Source organism: Panthera leo, chromosome B1 (assembly GCF_018350215.1).
Source record: "Panthera leo isolate Ple1 chromosome B1, P.leo_Ple1_pat1.1, whole genome shotgun sequence".
Classification (NCBI taxonomy): Eukaryota; Metazoa; Chordata; class Mammalia; order Carnivora; family Felidae; genus Panthera; species Panthera leo.
In genome coordinates, this window is record NC_056682.1 from 1,480,109 (window position 1) to 1,497,967 (window position 17,859).

At 54.8% G+C, this 17,859-nt stretch overlaps 1 protein-coding gene across 7 annotated transcripts in view; it reads left to right on the plus strand.

Moving 5' to 3' along the window:
• Window positions 1–17,859, plus strand: part of DLGAP2 (DLG associated protein 2) — a 399,292-nt gene that overhangs the window by 262,214 nt on the left and 119,219 nt on the right. For all 7 annotated transcript variants that reach the window (XM_042934155.1, XM_042934156.1, XM_042934153.1 and 4 more), the window contains one exon: window positions 15,365–16,434. In XM_042934155.1, coding sequence (XP_042790089.1) covers window positions 15,433–16,434 — 1,002 coding nt within the window. In that variant the 5' untranslated portion in view covers window positions 15,365–15,432. The remainder of the gene's footprint in view (window positions 1–15,364; window positions 16,435–17,859) is intronic.

A 17,859-nucleotide genomic window follows, 5' to 3' on the forward strand; every position in this document is an offset into this window, starting at 1 on the left:
TGGTGGACAGGTGCATGGCGACCTGCCAGCATCAGCCTGACTGCTGCCTGTGAGCAGAACATTCAGGCAGAGTGGGAGCCTCCACAACCAGCTGCAGGTGGGGCCCCTGTGACTCTGGTCATCGTGCCCTGGGCCCTGGCCGTCCCATGTGACAGCTGAGGCGTTCCCCTCTCTGCTGTTCCTGCACCACTGTCCCTGAGTGTCTGGATGTCAAATTCCCCAAGGAAGAGGATGCACTTTCTCCCTCCGTCGCCAATGCACATGGTCCCGTGATGGACCAGGAGCCATCCTTAGCCCCCTCCTCTGAAGGACCACCGGGATACAAGGTTTGTGGTGCAGGATAATGGCACGTGCATAGGTCACCAGGGTCAGGTAGGGGTGCCTGCCGGACATACACGTTGTCTTAAGCTCTCGTCCAAATATGTGTGATTCAGAGAATACGCCAGAGATTCGGTTTTACTTTAGCAAACTTGGGGTTATTTTTAAGGTATGCTTCCGACGCTGTTCCTTGATGCGATTGTACAAAACCGTTGTTTTGTCACCTGAACAAGACAGTCACAGCGTTGGAGAGGAGCTGAGTCCTGAAAATGCTCATCACCTCCACTCCACACACCGAGGTGGCAGGTGGCTGAGCCTGTCCGTGTTCCCGTGGGGTTCCAAGTCAGACCACTGTTGGCACTTGACTGGGAGATGACGGTTTCACCCAGGAGGTGGGCAGGCAGGACAGGACTGTGAGGGCTACAGGCGAGGATCCTGTCCCTCCCGCCCCAGCATCACCTCCCGGCCCGCCCCCGTCTCCCTCGCCCCAGCATCACCTCCCAGCCCGCCCCCCTCACCCCAGCATCACCTCCCGGCCCGCCCCTGTCTCCCTCGCCCCAGCATCACCTCCCGGCCCGCCCCCTGACCCTCCCGCCCCAGCATCACTTCCCAGCCCGCTCCCGTCTCCCTCGCCCCAGCATCACCTCCCAGCCTGCTCCCGTCTCCCTTACCCCAGCATCACCTCCCGGCCCGCCCCCTGGCCCTCCCGCCCCAGCATTACCTCCCAGCCCGCCCCCATCTCCCTTGCCCCAGCATCACCTCCCGGCCTGCCCCCATCTCCCTCACCCCAGAATCACCTCCCGGCCCACCCCCATCTCCCTCCCCCAGCATCACCTCCCAGCCCGCCCCCTGGCCCTCCCACCCCAGCATTACCTCCCAGCCCGCCCCCATCTCCCTCACCCCAGCATCACCTCCCAGCCCGCCCCCATCTCCCTCATCCCAGCATCACCTCCCGGCCCGCCCCCCGGCCCTCTTGCCCCTGATGCTTGCCTGTACCACACATGCCTCTCTGTGCACAGAACGCGCGCTGCCCCAGTGATTGGTCCCCATGCTTGTTTCTCCCACTAGACCATGCGTTTCAGACCTTGCCTCTTCAGAACAGGGACTGTCTCATCTGCTTCCTTCCCGACACCTGACCCGACGCCAGCACGGTGCACTGCAGACACTGAATGCACGGCGTGTGCGTGTGAGGACCGGTGGGTGGGGCACGAGTGAGTGGGTAGAAAGGCACAGCTAGAGCATTCTTTCCTGTGTGGAGAAGGCACAGACTGAGTTTTTGTGGGAGAGTTCAGGGCACCCGGGGGTTGGGGGAGCAGAGGACCTTGTAGAGGGTAGGGTCTTGGCAGGCCAGGCGGCTAAGCTCTGAGAAACCGTGCGGTGGGCACAGGGGCAGTGGAGGAAAGAGAGGGGTTCGCTGCGGCTGGGACTCAGGCACCGTGGCCTCAACAGCTGCAGCTCAGAGGGGTGGAGGTTGGGCGGTGGGACGCCAGGCCTGCAGCTGCTCCCGGGGAGCCAGGAGCATCGCTATGGCCAGCAACGCACTTGGCCGCCTCCAGTGGCTGCTCCCCTCTCTCGTCCCTTCTTCCTTTCCTGCCCGTCTGCCTGCTGTTCACCCTCAAGTCTCTCTTGCTTTTATCTCCTTCAAGATCCACCCCAATACGCACCCTAACCAACTCACATCTCTGCGACGCACCCCAAACTCCTTGCTGCGATCGGTGTATCCCCCCGTCACGCCTCGGCAACACTTGGCCCGATCTAACCTCCAAACACATCTCGCAAACACGGAAGTCCCTGAAACCCGACCAGAGTTGAGTGCAGGGGAAAGACAAGCATGTTAAATTCCTTTTAGGTCCCTGGGCTGGTTTCTGTGAGACCCAGCCCCTCGGCCGGGTGGCTGTGTGATAAGATAAAACATCCGAGAGGAGCCGAAGGCTGACACACTCGTGCTGTGCAGGTGCGTGTCCTGAGCTGGCGGAGGTGGTGTGGTCGCCCTTCTTCCTCCTTGGGGACCAGGGGGCCCCACAGCTTATCTTTCTGAGCTCTGTGACCCGCTTTTCTAGGAATGGGGTTTGCCGTCATAATTCAGCCTACTTCCCGGTGAGAGGAAGGCCCTGGATGTGTCCCCCGGGGAATGAGGATGACAGTCACCTAGAGCTGTCAGAGGGACGAAGCTTCAGGCTCCGGTGGCTGCTTCGGTGTGCAGCACGACAGCCTCCCCACTGTGCAGCCCCTGTCGTGGAAGGGGTCGCTCATCTTTTAGCCCCAGGATAGGAGCTGACCCTCCCTGTGTGTTTGTTTAGCGACAAGCAGCATGTGTCCAAAGAGACCCTCTGGAACTTAAAACAGTGACCTTCTCCAGGGCCCTTGGTGAACTCCATGTAAAGGGGGTGGGAGTGGGCCTCTGAGCCTGTCACAGCCCTGCAGACGATCGTTCAAGCTGTCTAGGGAGGGGCTGGTGAGAGAAGGAGACCCGACCATGTGGTGACTGGAGGGACCGCACACTTGAAACAGGGGGCGTTCCTCGGATCGCAGACCACACAGTTTGTGGACTGAGAACCATCCCATCGACAGGGGCCACAATGCAGTCGTACCTAGAACCCCAGGGGCCACAATGTCATCATACCTAGAACCCCAGGGGGCTGCAGTATAGTCATCTCTAGAACCCCAGGGGCCACAATGTAGTCATACATAGAACCCCAGGGGCCACAATGTCATCATACCTAGAACCCCAGGGGGCTGCAGTATAGTCATATCTAGAACCCCAGGGGCCACAATGTAGTTCTACCTAGAACGCAGGGGCCACAATGTAGTCATACCTGGAACCCCAGGGGCTGCAGTATAGTCATATCTAGAACCCCAGGGGCCACAATGTAGTCATACATAGAACCCCAGGGGCCACAATGTCATCATACCTAGAACCCCAGGGGGCTGCGGTATAGTCATCTCTAGAACCCCAGGGGCCACAATGCAGTCGTACCTAGAACCCCAGGGGCCACAATGTCATCATACCTAGAACCCCAGGGGGCTGCGGTATAGTCATCTCTAGAACCCCAGGGACCACAATGTAGTAGTACCTAGAATCACAGTGATCATAACAGTTATACCTAGAGCCCCAGGGGTCATAAAGTAGTTATACCTAGGACCCAAGCAAACCTCAGAGGGGACACGGCAGTCTCTTGAGTCCTGCTGGGGTCCTGCTTTGGGGCTGTTTGACCTTGGGCAAGCCATTTGCCCCCTGACCCCGTTTTCCTTGTTTGGAAGAGCTGGTGCTGACGGCTACCACACGAGGGCTGCTCTGCGGGTCAGACCGTTTCGTGTAGGAAGCATTGTCCACACAGGACGCGCTGCACTCACGTCCATACTGCCTGCTCGTCTCTGTCCCTCGGACTGTTGAGACGGAGCACCACACACGCCGGCTCAAACCACAGGCTCGTCCCTCACACACTGGAGGCTGGACGTCCACGGTCCAGGTGCCGGCAGACTCGCATCCTCGTCCGGCTGTGTCCTCACGGGCGGAGAGCCCGCGCTGGGTCCCTTCCTGTGAGCGCGCCCGCCCGGGACCGCACTCAGCCTCCGTCTCCTCCTCCAGGCCCTGTGTCCACACAGTCCCACGGGGGCTGGGGCCCTGCCCTGTGAGTCTGGGGGACACTCAGTGCACAGCACTGCTTGTCACCGTCCCGTCGGGGAGACGTGGTGGAGGCCGCTGGCACCACGGCCGGAATCCCCACGAAGTCCCCTCCTGATTCCCCGCCTTGGCCCCAGATGCCCTGTCCACGCTCACAGTCCAGAGATCCCTTCAACCTGCGGCTCTCCTGCCACTTCCTGCCCCCGAGACCTCCCGATCTATCGGAAGTGGAGCAAGTCCCCGGGGAACCGCACGCTGGCCGGCCTGCACACGCCTCACCCAGGCTCTGCCCCACGGGGCCTCCCAGCAAGCCCACCTGACTTTCCCAGTACCTGTCACCACCGAGGCGCATGGGGCCTGTTCCCTTGTCCCCACGGTCTTGTCCACCGCACACAGCACGTGCTTCCCAGCAGGTGCTTCGCGCCGTGTGCCGACGGGCAGAACCTCACCAGCAGTGCGAGAACGAGGCGGGGCGTGCAAACCCTTCAGCGGCCTCTGCACACACTGACTGGGTGCTGTCCCCGAGCCTCTCATCTGCAGAGGGGGCGGTGGGCTCCCCATGGCCATCCGGCAGGCCACGCCGTGCGGTGGGAAGAACAGCCTCTGACTGACTCTGTGCGCTTGGGCGGCCTCGTGTCAGAAGCTGCAGAGCCCGGTCAGGCGGCGGCCACACACTACGGCCACGTGCCTCCTCCCAGGGCCTCCCTCTGTGCTTGCTCGTGGAACTGAGAGATACCGCCACGCTGGAACCGTTTGTGGGTAACACGCTCATGCTTTTGAAAATGGTGTGAAACCGCACAAATGTGGAGGGTTTCTTCCACCGGGGGCCCTGATGTTACAACAGTAGGATCTTTTTAAAAGGACATCTAAAGAAGGAAAGCACAGGAAGTGAAGAGAAGTGCTTCAGCCGGATGCTTTCCACTGAACTCAGCCCGGGGCCTCACAGTCAGGACGCAGCAAGGTCTTTCCTGCAGAAACTTTCCTTCACAGGGGCTCAGAGCGCTTGAAGATGAGGAGTTCTGAGCGACGGCAGGCTGGGAACGTGCGGGAGGACACGAGTGTGCCCGGCACCCGGCGAGGTGCGCGAGCGGCCCCCACCCCTGGGAGGACACGAGTGCTCACAGCGTGTGGTCAAGTGTCGCTCACTTCCACAGTCACCGGCTGGCCCGACACCGAGGAGGATGCGCCACGGTGGCCAAAGGGACTCTACTAACTACGGGGAGCGACTTGGAGAGACGGGAGGCCAGCTGGGCAACATGATGCCGCACGTGACAAATCAGCAGTGAGGGGCACGGACCCGAGGGCCACGGAGGTATTTGCAGGTTGATGACTCACATCCTGAGATGAAGTCTCACCACGCCTGGGACTGCGCCCAGAAATTTGCCCTCGAAATGCTTCCCAAGTGACTCTGGTGTGAAGCCTTGGTGTCCAGACCTTTGAATCTTGGGCAGATAAAGGCAGAGCCTCGCTATGTGAGGGATGTGAGTGTCCCAGGACAGGTGGTGGCTGCTGTCCCCGCAGGAGACTCAGTGAAGCCTACGGAGTCCCGGCCAGGCTGCCCCGATGCGCCTCCCCCCACAGTCCCCAGGCAGGGGGCCCCAATGCGCCCCCCACGGTCCCCAGACAGGCTGCCCCGATGTGCCCCCCCATGGTCCCCAGACAGGCTGCCCCGATGTGCCCCCCACAGTCCCCAAGCAGGGGCCTCCTGACACACCAAAAAGCTACCATTCACTGCACAACTTGAACCATCATCATCAGATTTCTCTGATTTTGTAAGAAGGCAGAACAGTGAATAACCAAACCACGTAAAATATCCTGACGGAACAGAAATGTGATCACGACACATGATCCGGGAAGGCAAAGACGGGGGACAAAGGAGGATGCGTGTGAACATGCTCAGGACCTTTGCACTGAGCCCCAAGTTTGCCTCTGAGCCTGACGGCTTCGACCACACGTGTTGTGCCCTAGACAGAAGCCATTAAGGAGCAAACCAACAAGCTTACTGCTTCCCTAAATTTTACTAAGCAGGTTTTTTTTGCTGGGTTCTAACACACATGGGGAAAATTTTGTAAATTAAAGTCTGAATGTGTTCAACTTCATGTTTTTGTTTATGTCTTCTCCCATTATAGGTGTTTATTCATGAGTACACGCTTTGTGGGGACATACACACATTGTACACTTTGCCCACCCACATGTGGTTTTCGGCGTACTTACAGACGTATGCAACCAACAATGCCATCCACTGAGAGCATTTTTAGTGCCCATACCCTCAGCAGTGACTCCCCATCCTCCCTGCGCCAGCCCCTGACCAGCAACAAGCTGCTGTCTGTCCCTGAGGACCTGCCTGTCCTGGACGCTGCACAGAAATGGGATCATGTTTCAGTCCTTGGTTTCTGTTGCCTCCTAACATTCCACTGAATGGATACGGCCCTTTGTGTATTCATCAGGTGATAGACAGTGGGGTTGTTTCCATTTTGGGGCTGTGTGGTGGACGGTGCTGCTGAGAACAGACGTCCACGAGCTTTGGGGACACGGGCTCACATCTCTGTTGGGCGTGTGCCTGCAGGTTGGATCCCTGGGTCATGTGAGGAACTGCCAGACTTTTCCACAGCAGCTGCACCATTTCACGTTCTCCCCTCTCCAGCGGTGTGTCAGGTTTTACCTCCCTGTGTGCTTCGAAACCCTTGTTCCCGTCCATCTGTTACAGACATCCTGGTGTGTGTGAAGGGTATCTCACTGTGGTTTCAGCTCCGTTTCCCTGATGGTTAATGACGTTGAGCATCTTTTCACCTACTTATTGGCCACTTAGGTATCTTCTTTATTTTTGAGAGACAGACAAAGCACAAGCAGGGGGATGAACTGAGAGGAAAGGAGACACAGAATCTGAAGCAGCTCCAGACTCCGAGCTGTCAGCACAGAGCCCAATGCGGGGCTCAACCCCACGAATCATGAAATCATGACCTGAGCCAAAGTTGGTTGCTTAACCCAATGAGCCCCCCATTTATGTATCTTCTTCAGGGAAATATCTGTTCAGCGACTTTGCCCATTTTTATTTGGATATTATTTGCCTTTTTTATAACTGAGATGTAAGTGTTCTCTATATACTCTATATATAATTTCTTTATCAGATACATATTTGCAAGAATCTTCCCCATTCTGTGGGTTGTTTCTTCACTCTCCTGGTAGTTTGCTTTAAAGCAAGAAGTTTTTAATTTTAGGAAATCCATTTTGTCGTTTTCTTTGTTTCCTGGACTTTGGATGGCATGTCTGGAAACCTCTTCTAATTCACATGACCAAGGAGAGATGTGCATTTTCTCTTTAAAGAGTTGTATGCTTTTATCCCTTACTTTTAGTTCTCTGATCCATTCTGAGTTCATTTTTGCATATAGTATAAGGGGTGCAGCTTTGTTCTTTTGCACGTGGCCACTGGGTTATCCCAGAACCATTTATAAAAGAGGCTATTCTTTTAACAGTGTTAGCGCTCTTATCAGAACTGAACTGGCCACAGATGTGTGGTTTCATGTCTGGACGCTCAACGCTATTCCATGGGCCTATATGTATATCCCTGGGATAGTGCCACACTGTTTTCGTTACCATAGCTTTGTAGTAAGTTTTGGAACAGGACCTTTGAGCCCTCCGACTTCCTTCTTGCTTTGCAAATTGTTTTGGATGTTTGGGACCCACTGCGTCTCCACATGAATTTGAGGACTGATTTTTTTTTCCACTTCTGCAAAACCAGCAGGAATTTTGATAGACAACATGTTGAGTCTGTAGGTGACTTTGGGTAGTATTGAAAGTCATCTAATCCATGAACACAGGATGTCTTTCCATTTATCTAAGTCTTTTTTTTAATGTTTATTTATTTTTGAGAGAGAGACAGACAGAGCATGAGTGGGGGAGGGGCAGGGAGAGAGGGAGACACAGGATCGGAAGCAGGCTCCAGGTTCCGAGCTGCCAGCACAGAGCCCGACGCGGGGCTCAAACTCACAGACTGTGAGATCATGACCTGAGCCGAAGTCGGATGCTTAACCGACTGAGCCACCCGGGTGCCCCACCATTTATCTAAATCTTTAATTTCTTTCAGAGATGTTTTCTAGTTTTCAAGATACAAATGTCTCACCTCCTCGGTTAAATGTAGTCCTGACCATTTGATTCTCGAAGACATTACTGTCAATGGAATTGCTCTACTAATTTCATTGTTGGTTTGTTCGTGGCTGAGATGTAGACACATAACTGACTTGCACGCTTTGATCATGTAACCTGCAACTTTGGTGAATTTGTTTATTAGCTCAAATAGCTTTCTTATGGATTCTCTGGGATTTTCTCTCTCTAGGAATATGTCATCTGCAAATAGAGATAGATACATCTCCTTTTCTTATTAGGATGTCTCTTATTTCTTTTTCTTATCTAATTGCCCTGGTTAGAACTTCCTGTTAAGGGTTGAATAGCAACACCAAGAGCAGAAGCCCTTGTCTTGTGCTGATCTTAGGGCAAAAGCTTTCAGTCTTACACCACTGAGTATGTTAACTGTGAGTTTTTCATAAATGCTTTTATCACGTTGAGTAAATTCCTTTATGTTCCTAGTTTTCTGAGTGTTCTTACCATGAGAGGTTGTTTGATTTCCCCAAATGCCTTTTCTGCATTTGAGTTGAGTTGGTCACGTGTTTTTGCTTTGGTCCTATTACTCTCTTGTAATATATTGATTTTTCTATGTTGAACCTCTTTTGCATTCCCGGGATAAATCCCACTTGGTCATGGTGTATGATACTTGGAATACACTGCTGGGTAGGTTTGCTAGTATTTTGTTGAGGATGCTTGCATCTGTGTTTATAAAAGATATTGGTCTGTAATTTTCTGTCCTCATGATGCATTGATCTGGCTTCCATATCAGGTTATGCTGGCCTCATAGAACGAGCTAGAAAGTGTTCCCACCTCTTCAACTTTTTGGAAGAGTTTGGGAAGAACTGGCATTAATTTTTCTTTAAATGTTTGGCAGAATTCACCAGTGAAGCCATCGGGTCCTGGGCTTTTTCTTTGTTGGGAGGTTTTGATTCCTGATTGAGTCTCCTTATTGTTATTGGTCTGATCGGATTTTCTGTTTCTTCTGGAAATAATTTGTGTATTTCCATGAATTCACCCATTTCATCTAGGTTGTCTATTTTTTAGTGTAAGTTGTCATAGTATCATAATCCTTTTTATTTATGTCATCAGAGGTAACTCCCCAGTTTCATTTCTGATTTTAGTCATTCGAGCGGTCTGTCTTCCATTCCAGCCAAAGGCTTGTCAATTTATCGGTCTCTTCAAAGAACCAACTTCTGGTTTCGTTGATTCCCTCCATCATTTCATTTATCTCTGCTCTAAGCTTTACTATCTCCTTCCTACCTCTAGCTTCACACTTAGTTTTCTTTTTCCATCTGTATGAATTTTAGGGTCGGCTTTTGAATTTCTATAAAGAAGCCAACTGTGATTTTGATAGGGGTTGTGTGGAGTCTGCACATCAGTTCGGGAAGTGTCTCCACCTTCACTGTGCTAAGTCGGTCCACGAATAAGGGACACCTGTCCATTGGTCCAGAGCATCACGGACTCCTCCTGCCGTGTTTTGCGGTGGTCCACATACTCACCTTGTACTCTTTTGTTAAATTTTTGAGGAAACCCTTTGTTGATGGGGGTTCAGGTAGGTCCTCTTAACATATGGCGGGAGACATCTTTCCTACCTTCACGTGGTAGATACAGGAGTAGGTTCACATGGCTGTTTCTTATCACACCCCCCTGCTCATGCGTATGTTGTGAGGTCCTGACGGATGCAGATGAGACCGTGGGCCTGAAGACTTACGAGAGAAGGAGGCTGAGGCAGGTGCCTCAGCAGGAAGGATGGGTGGGTGTGTAAAGGGTGAAGGCAGCAGAGAAGAGAAAGGGAGCCAGGGCAACCCCAGGGACGAAGTGGGGGCACCTCACAGCTCTGCACGGGGGCAGAAGACACGATGGTAAGTGGAACTGGTGTGGGAAAAATACACGATAGCAGAATATTTCGCTTTTCGGCAAGTGGCTCCACAGCCCGCTCACCAAGTCCGTATTGTTTGGTGTCATCTTGTGCGGGCTGCTCTTTACTCTTAGCTTCTACCTTTAGTGAGGATGTTCCTTTTAGGGTGCACGGCAAGTGCAGTGATGATGACGGGGAAACACGTCTGCCCGGTGGGCACATAGAATGAAATCAGACGAAAGGCAGGCAGGCACCTCACCTGACTCGGTGAGCTTCAGGCCCCCGGGAGACACAGCTGGTGTCCTCAGTGCGGCGGGACCTCGGGGAGGGGTGCCTGCCTCCAGGGCTGGGGTGCAGGAGAGGTTCCACGCGTTCTCCAAGACTCGGGCCTGAGCCCGTCGCCGCAGTGTGTGCCCAGCCTGGCTGGCTCACGCCTGGGCTTGGTGTGCAACCAGCAGCCGGTTTAATGAGAAAGGGCCCGTGGGGCCCTCACCCAGCACCTTCCCCCACCTGGTGGCAGCTGGTGCTGGCAGCAGGCCACCTGGAGCTGTGCGCACGCTGCGTGTACGTGCAGGTCTGCGTGCCTGTACGACCTCAGTGACTTTCCCCACCTGTCCTTCCAGCCTGGGCTTCCTCAGCTGCGTGTGAAAAGTGCTGGCTCCCTGCACATGGTGCCCACACCCAGAGATAGCATATTTTTTAAAGTTTTTATCCCTACACTCAAAACATACTTTTTCAGATTAGAACACCAACAGTCGTGAAATCCCACAGTAAAGTGTGCCTTTACCCTGTAGTTTCAATTTGGGGAGACAGCTAATGGATAAGGAGGATTAGACCGCCGTTTTCTCTTGCCTCAGAACAAAATATGGTGCGGTGAGTAGCGGGCAATGAGGGAGCTAAGGTGCCCCCACATTCTGTGTCTCTTACCTCACTTAACACAGAGAGACTGCCAGCCCCCGAGTGTCTATTCCGTGTTCCAGAGACTTAAGACAAAAACAACCTGTAATACAGGTCTCTAATGCACGTTTTAGAACCGCCATTGTTTACAGAACGTTATTTTGTTGTTTGTCGTTGGGAGTGATATTATTTTTACCAGGCAGTGCGTCAGTTTCCATGCCTACGTCAAGGCACTGAGTCCCGAAGAGCAGAGAAGAGAATGTGTTCCGATGTGTTACATAATCCAATTCAATTCATTACGGCTAAACTTTTATCTTTTGTACTGTTCTTTCATGTGGCCGCATTCATAATGTAGCTTCTGGGCCGAACGTGAGGCAGAAATAGGATACGTGATTGGAGCCATAATGGTTGTGCTTTTTAATATAGAGGAAGATTAGAATTGTATTAAATTACATGTTAATGGAAAAATAAAGCAAAAGATAATAGGACGACAACTTTATGCTGCTGTAAAGTCTAGATTACAGCACATAGTTTTGCTATTTATCAGCTGGATATTGAATTTCCTTTGAAAACTTGCTTTTAATTATATTAAAACATAATATAATCTACACTGTCCTCTCCTAATATATTAAAGTGCTCTGGTTATAATTTGGCTGTTGAGAAAGGAAGGCGCCCAGGAGCTCTTCCAGGGCAGACACTCCCATGAGGCGGTGGCGCCCCTCACACCAGTGAGGTCGGGCTCTCTTTGGAGACAAGGGGTCCCTGCTCCGGAGGACGTGCAGGAGAGGCCCCTGTGCTGCCCTTCCTAGGAGACAGCCCCGCCCCTGCTCAGCGTCCGGTCCCGGCCGCTGTCCGTCGCTCCCAAGTAGGGTAAGTCGTGCCCCGACTCCTTCAGGATCTGCGAGATTGTGCCTCTGCCTTGTAGGATATGTCTGCGTCTAGCTGGCCTGGACAGGTGGCGGTCCAGAGCCTGCAGAGGGGACATTTTGAATCCATGTCTGGGACCAGGCACTTGGCAGATGTTCGCAGGGGATGATGCTTCCTTACGTCAGTCACCAGAAGAGTTGGTCAGAAATGATGTGGGAGACGACTGGCATCTCTTAGGTTTCTTTCCTATTTCCCACAATTGCCCCAAATGTCTGTTTGGCATCTGCTGTCGGGTGTCCCTGACCCCAGGCTGCAGGTGGCACCTCCCAGGTGAGGAGCTGCCAGGACAAGGACAGGGATGGGAGGGGACGGGTGGGCGGGGCGGGCTGACTGGTCTGGCCTGAGGCTGGAGCAGCCCGGGGAGGGGGCTGGGCCAGCGCAGGAGCAAGGGGACAGCAGACAGCTTCCTCCCTGAGGAAGCGGGGCGCAGGTGCCTCGCGGAAGCCCGAGTCTTGTCCTGCCTCCAGGACGACGCACAGCGGGCACCGCCTCCCCCGGGGTTGCCTGGACTGCGGGGCTCTTGCAGAGTGCATGCTGCCTGGGAAGGAGCCCACAGAACAATGGCCAGAAATAGGGGTTGTTGCATTTGGCATGCCACACCGACAACGAGGGGCGGGAGGGAGGGCCTGGCCAGCCCACCCGGTCAGCAATGGCCTCCGGCACGCGCTCCGGACTGGCGCACGGCCATCCCCCGAGCAGGCCGTCCCCGGGGCCGCTTGGATACAGGCTGACGAGTGAGGACTCAGCAGTAAGCCGGGAGCCGCTGAGCAGGGAGGAGCAGGCTGGCATGTGCACGGGCAAGCGAGGGAGGGAATGAGGACAAGGGGAGGGGAGGCAGGCAGGAGGCCGCTGCTGTGGCCCTGGCTGGCGACGGGCACTCAGGGTCCGAGCCAGGGCAGGGAGGAGGTGGGAGCAAGTGCCAGCCCTGGAGGGCACGGCAGGGAGAGAGCCAGCAGGTCTGCCTCTGGGGCTTCCCGGCCCCTGACAGCCTTTCCGGGACAGCCAGCAGAAGGCGCCCAGCCACCCCGGGGTCGAGTGTCCTGACACGGCAGCCTGAGCGGTCCCTGCACCCTGATGTCCTTGTGGGGAAGGTGGCAGGGGCTGTGGAGAGGGACACAGCCCAGGCCCATCCAGGGAGCCAGCTGGTCTCCGTTTTCCCAGGACAGAGAGCTGTCTGGGCACCCCCAGTGGGACGAGGAGGCTGGGGCCCTCAGATCCTGTCTGGGCTTATCCCACAGTGTCTCTCTCCTCGGTGCTCATTCTCACGCCCTTCCCACCTGTTCCCGTGACAGACAGCTTCCATCTGTGTCTCCTGCTTCTATTATATGCATATTATGTAGCGTATGTGCGCATGTGGATACATGTTTTACGTATACATACTATATATGCACATTATGCACTGTGAGAGTGTGTTTCCTGCATGTATTACATACACGTTATATACATATAAATGGATGGATACGTTATGTACACTGTATGTGCATATTTTATAGTAGGATCTATTTCCTGCATAAATTATATGCGTATTAAATATTATTTGTATATGCCACATATAGATATATGTATTATATATGCATACCATATGTGCATGTGATATACTAGACTATTTCCTGCATATATTGTATGAATATTATATGCTATATATCATATATGGATATATGTCTTAGAGATATTTGACATAGATGCTATTATATCCTGTAACTGTGTATTTCCTCCATATATTACGTATACATTTATATACATATATATGGACATTATATATACTGTATATGCCTATTATATACTAGTCTGTTTTCCTGCATATATTATATGCATATTAGTATATGTGCATATCATATAGATATATGTATTATATATACATACCATATATGCATATAATATACTAGACTCTCTTTCCTGCATATGGATATTACATGCAATATGTATATATTATATATGGATATATGCATTATATATACATACTGTATGTGCATATTGTATATTGTAATAGAGTCTATATTTCTTGTATGTGTGATATATCTACATTATATACATATATTATGTATAGATAGGTTCATTGTATATACATACTATATATGCATATTATATATCGTAATAGAGTTTGTATTTCCTACATAGGTTATATGCATATTTATACCACGTATGCATGTTGTATATGTATACGTGAACTATACATAATGTATGGATAGTACTATAATAGTCTTTATTTCCCATCTATAACATGCATATTGTATACCAGATATGCATATATGTATGTCATATACTGTAACAGAGTCTATTGTTGCATCTGTTTGGAGACCTCTGGAAGCAAGCTCTGAACTGAGTCTGAAGCAGAAACACTGAGTCAGTAGGAAGCAGGGGTGAAGGAGAGGCTTCTCTGAGGAATCCTGGAATCCAATCACTTAGATTTAATAAACCCAGAACTTTGTAGATGCTGACCCAAGAGCGTGTAAAAGGACGATAATTACAACACCGACAATGGATGGCACCAGAGAGTGCCCTCCTCCTGAGGCCCTGCCTGTTGCTTTGCCAATGTCTTGTCTCCCGTCACAGGGAGCAAACAGAAGCACAGGGAGTGTGGCTGGCCCGCCTGACCGGCCCGTGGAGTCACACACCACGTGGTGGCAGAGCTGGGGCCTGAACCTGAACGGTACAGGACGTAGCCACCTGCCTGAACGTACAGCACGTAGCCACCTGCCTGAAAACAAAGCCAGCCCCCTCTGAGGGATGACTCCTTAGGACTTATCTGTGCACAATATTGCATCTCACGTAAACAAACCATGTTTTTCTGTCCTGGGGAGAATCTTACAGTTGAAAGGCAAGTATCTGAAATGAAAGTTAGGACATCCTGTGTTAGTCCTGCTTTGACACAGACAGGTGGCCTCGAGAAAGCCACCTCTTCTCCCCCTGAGCCGCAAGGACGTGGCTTTAGACCCTTCAGGATTAATGCATGAGTGCATATCACATGAGCTTACTGAGCAATATTGCTAATTAAATAGCAAATGTTACTTTTTAAACTTCTGAAACTGAACCACAATACTCAAATCTAATTGAAATGCAACTCATTCTCCCCCCCAAATTGTTGATTTGTTTAATAGCACAAAGTCTTGCTGTCCAGAGACCCGATGAATCTCGCAGACAATACATACTTGTGGTTGTAGAACTATATTTAGGGATAACCAGAGTTTATGCTTCTTTTTTTTTTAATGTTCATTTATTTTTGAGAGAGAGAGAGAGAGAGAGAGAGAGACAGAGTGCGAGCAGGGGAGGGGCAGAGAGAGAGGGAAACACAGAATCCGCAGCAGGCTCCAGGCTCTGAGCTGTCAGCACAGGGTTCGATATGGGGCTTGAACCCATGAACCGCGAGATCATGACCTGAGCCAAAGTTGGATGCTTAACCGACTGAGCCACTGGGCGCCCTGAGAGTTCATGCTCCTTAATAGTCTCCTACTTTGGAGCAGTCAGCGTACAGGGAAAAATGATTCCCCTCTCCAGTGCCCAAAACTGACCCCTGAGGACCGGATAAAACGGTGCCCGCGTGGGGTGTCCGATAATTGACTCTTCCAGCACGTCAGTGAGGGCGGCGGCTGAAACGGCTCTGTGTGTTCTCTCAACAGACCAGCAGTACTCATGGTCCCCGACGCAGCACTTCAATGAGGGAAGGTACTCGCCGGCTCCCAGGAACATGAAGGGGCTGCCGGGGGGCCGGGCCCCAGCCCCGCTGTGCTCCGCCCACACCTGCGGCCTCGCGGGCCCCGAGGACTGCGAGCGCGCGCACGACCACCTGCACCACGTGCAGGAGGCCAGGCAGCCCTACCTGCTCAGCCCGGTGGACGGCTGCCCCCTGGACCACCACCGCTGCTCCCCCGGCAGCTCTGTGCACTCGGAGTGCGTGATGATGCCCGTGGTGCTGGGCGACCACGTGTCCAGCAGCACCTTCCCCAGGATGCACTACAGCTCCCACTACGACACGAGAGACGACTGCGCCGTGCCGCACGCCGGCGCCAGGGCCAACCGCATCCCCGCCAACCTCCTGGACCAGTTCGAGAAGCAGGGGCCTCTGCACAGGGACGGGTTCCACACGCTGCAGTACCAGAGGACGTCCGCGGCCGCGGGGCAGCGCGGCGAGAGCCCGGGCAGGATTCGGCACCTCGTGCACTCCGTGCAGAAACTCTTCACCAAGTCGCACTCGCTCGAGGGCCCCTCCAAGGGCCACGTCAACGGGACCAAGGGCGACGGCCGGGCGGAGGACCACCACCACACCCACCACCCCAAGCACGGCAAGAGGAGTAAAAGCAAGGAGCGGAAGCCCGACGGCAAGCCCCGGTCGGGCGCCAGCAGCTGGTGGAGCTCCGACGACAACCTGGACAGCGACAGCACCTGCCGCACGTCCAGCGTGGTCAACAGGCACCACGTGGACCACGTCTCCCACTGCTACCCCGAGGTGCTCCCGGGCCCCTTCGGGGACCTGTCCCTGAAGACGTCCAAGAGCAACAGCGACGTCAAGTGCTCGGCCTGCGAGGGCCTGACCATGACGCCCGACACCAAGTACATGAAGCGGAGCTCCTGGTCCACGCTCACCGTGAGCCAGGCCAAGGAGGCCTACCGCAAGAGCTCGCTGAACCTGGACAAGCCTCTGCTCCCCCAGGACGCCAAGCCCGCCCTGAGGCCGTGCCACTACCTGCAGGTAAGGGGTCCGGGCCGCCTCCCGGCACGGTCTCGCTGACAGGCAGTCGCGGGCGGTGGGCTGGCCTCTGAGGCCCTCCCAAGGCGCCCCCTCCCCCCCTCCGTCAGTCTGCGGCCCCAAGCGCAGTGGGCTGGCCTCTGAGGCCCTCTGAGGCCCTCCCAGTGCCCCCGCCCCCATCAGTCTTCGGCCCCAAGCGCAGTGGGCTGGCCTCTGAGGCCCTCTGAGGCCCTCCCAGTGCCCCCGCCCCCATCAGTCTTCGGCCCCAAGCGCGGTGGGCTGGCCTCTGAGGCCCTCCCAAGGCGCCCCCTCCCCCCCCTCCGTCAGTCTTCTTCGGCCCCAAGCGCGGTGGGCTGGCCTCTGAGGCCCTCTCAATGCCACCCCACCCCCGTCACTCCTTGGCCCCAAGTGCGGTGGGCTGGCCTCTGAGGCCCTCCCAAGGTGCCCCCTCCCCCCTTCCGTCAGTCTTCGGCCCCAAGCGCGGTGGGCTGGCCTCTGAGGCCCTCCCAATGCCCCCCCTTCCCCCCCTCCGTCAGTCTTCGGCCCCAAGCGCGGTGGGCTGGCCTCTGAGGCCCTCCCAAAGCACCCCCTCCCCCCTTCCGTCAGTCCTCGGCCCCAAGCGCGGTGGGCTGGCCTCTGAGGCCCTCCCAATACCCCCCCTCACCCCCGTCAGTCCTCAGCCCCAAGCGCGGTGGGCTGGCCTCTGAGGCCCTCCCAATACCCCCCCTCACCCCCGTCAGTCCTCAGCCCCAAGCGCGGTGGGCTGGCCTCTGAGGCCCTCCCAATACCCCCCCTCACCCCCGTCAGTCCTCGGCCCTAAGCGCGGTGGGCTGGCCTCTGAGGCCCTCTCAATGCCACCCCCCACCGTCACTCCTCGGCCCCAAGCACAGTGGGCTGGCCTCTGAGGCCCTCCCAATGCCCCCCCTTCCCCCCCTCCGTCAGTCTTCGGCCCCAAGCGCGGTGGGCTGGCCTCTGAGGCCCTCCCAAAGCACCCCCTCCCCCCTTCCGTCAGTCCTCGGCCCCAAGCGCGGTGGGCTGGCCTCTGAGGCCCTCTCAATGCCACCCCCCACCGTCACTCCTCGGCCCCAAGCACAGTGGGCTGGCCTCTGAGGCCCTCCCAAGGTGCCCCCTCCCCCCTTCCGTCAGTCTTCGGCCCCAAGCGCGGTGGGCTGGCCTCTGAGGCCCTCCCAAAGCACCCCCTCCCCCCTTCCGTCAGTCCTCGGCCCCAAGCGCGGTGGGCTGGCCTCTGAGGCCCTCCCAATACCCCCCCTCACCCCCGTCAGTCCTCAGCCCCAAGCGCGGTGGGCTGGCCTCTGAGGCCCTCCCAATACCCCCCCTCACCCCCGTCAGTCCTCGGCCCCAAGCGCGGTGGGCTGGCCTCTGAGGCCCTCTCAATGCCACCCCCCACCGTCACTCCTCGGCCCCAAG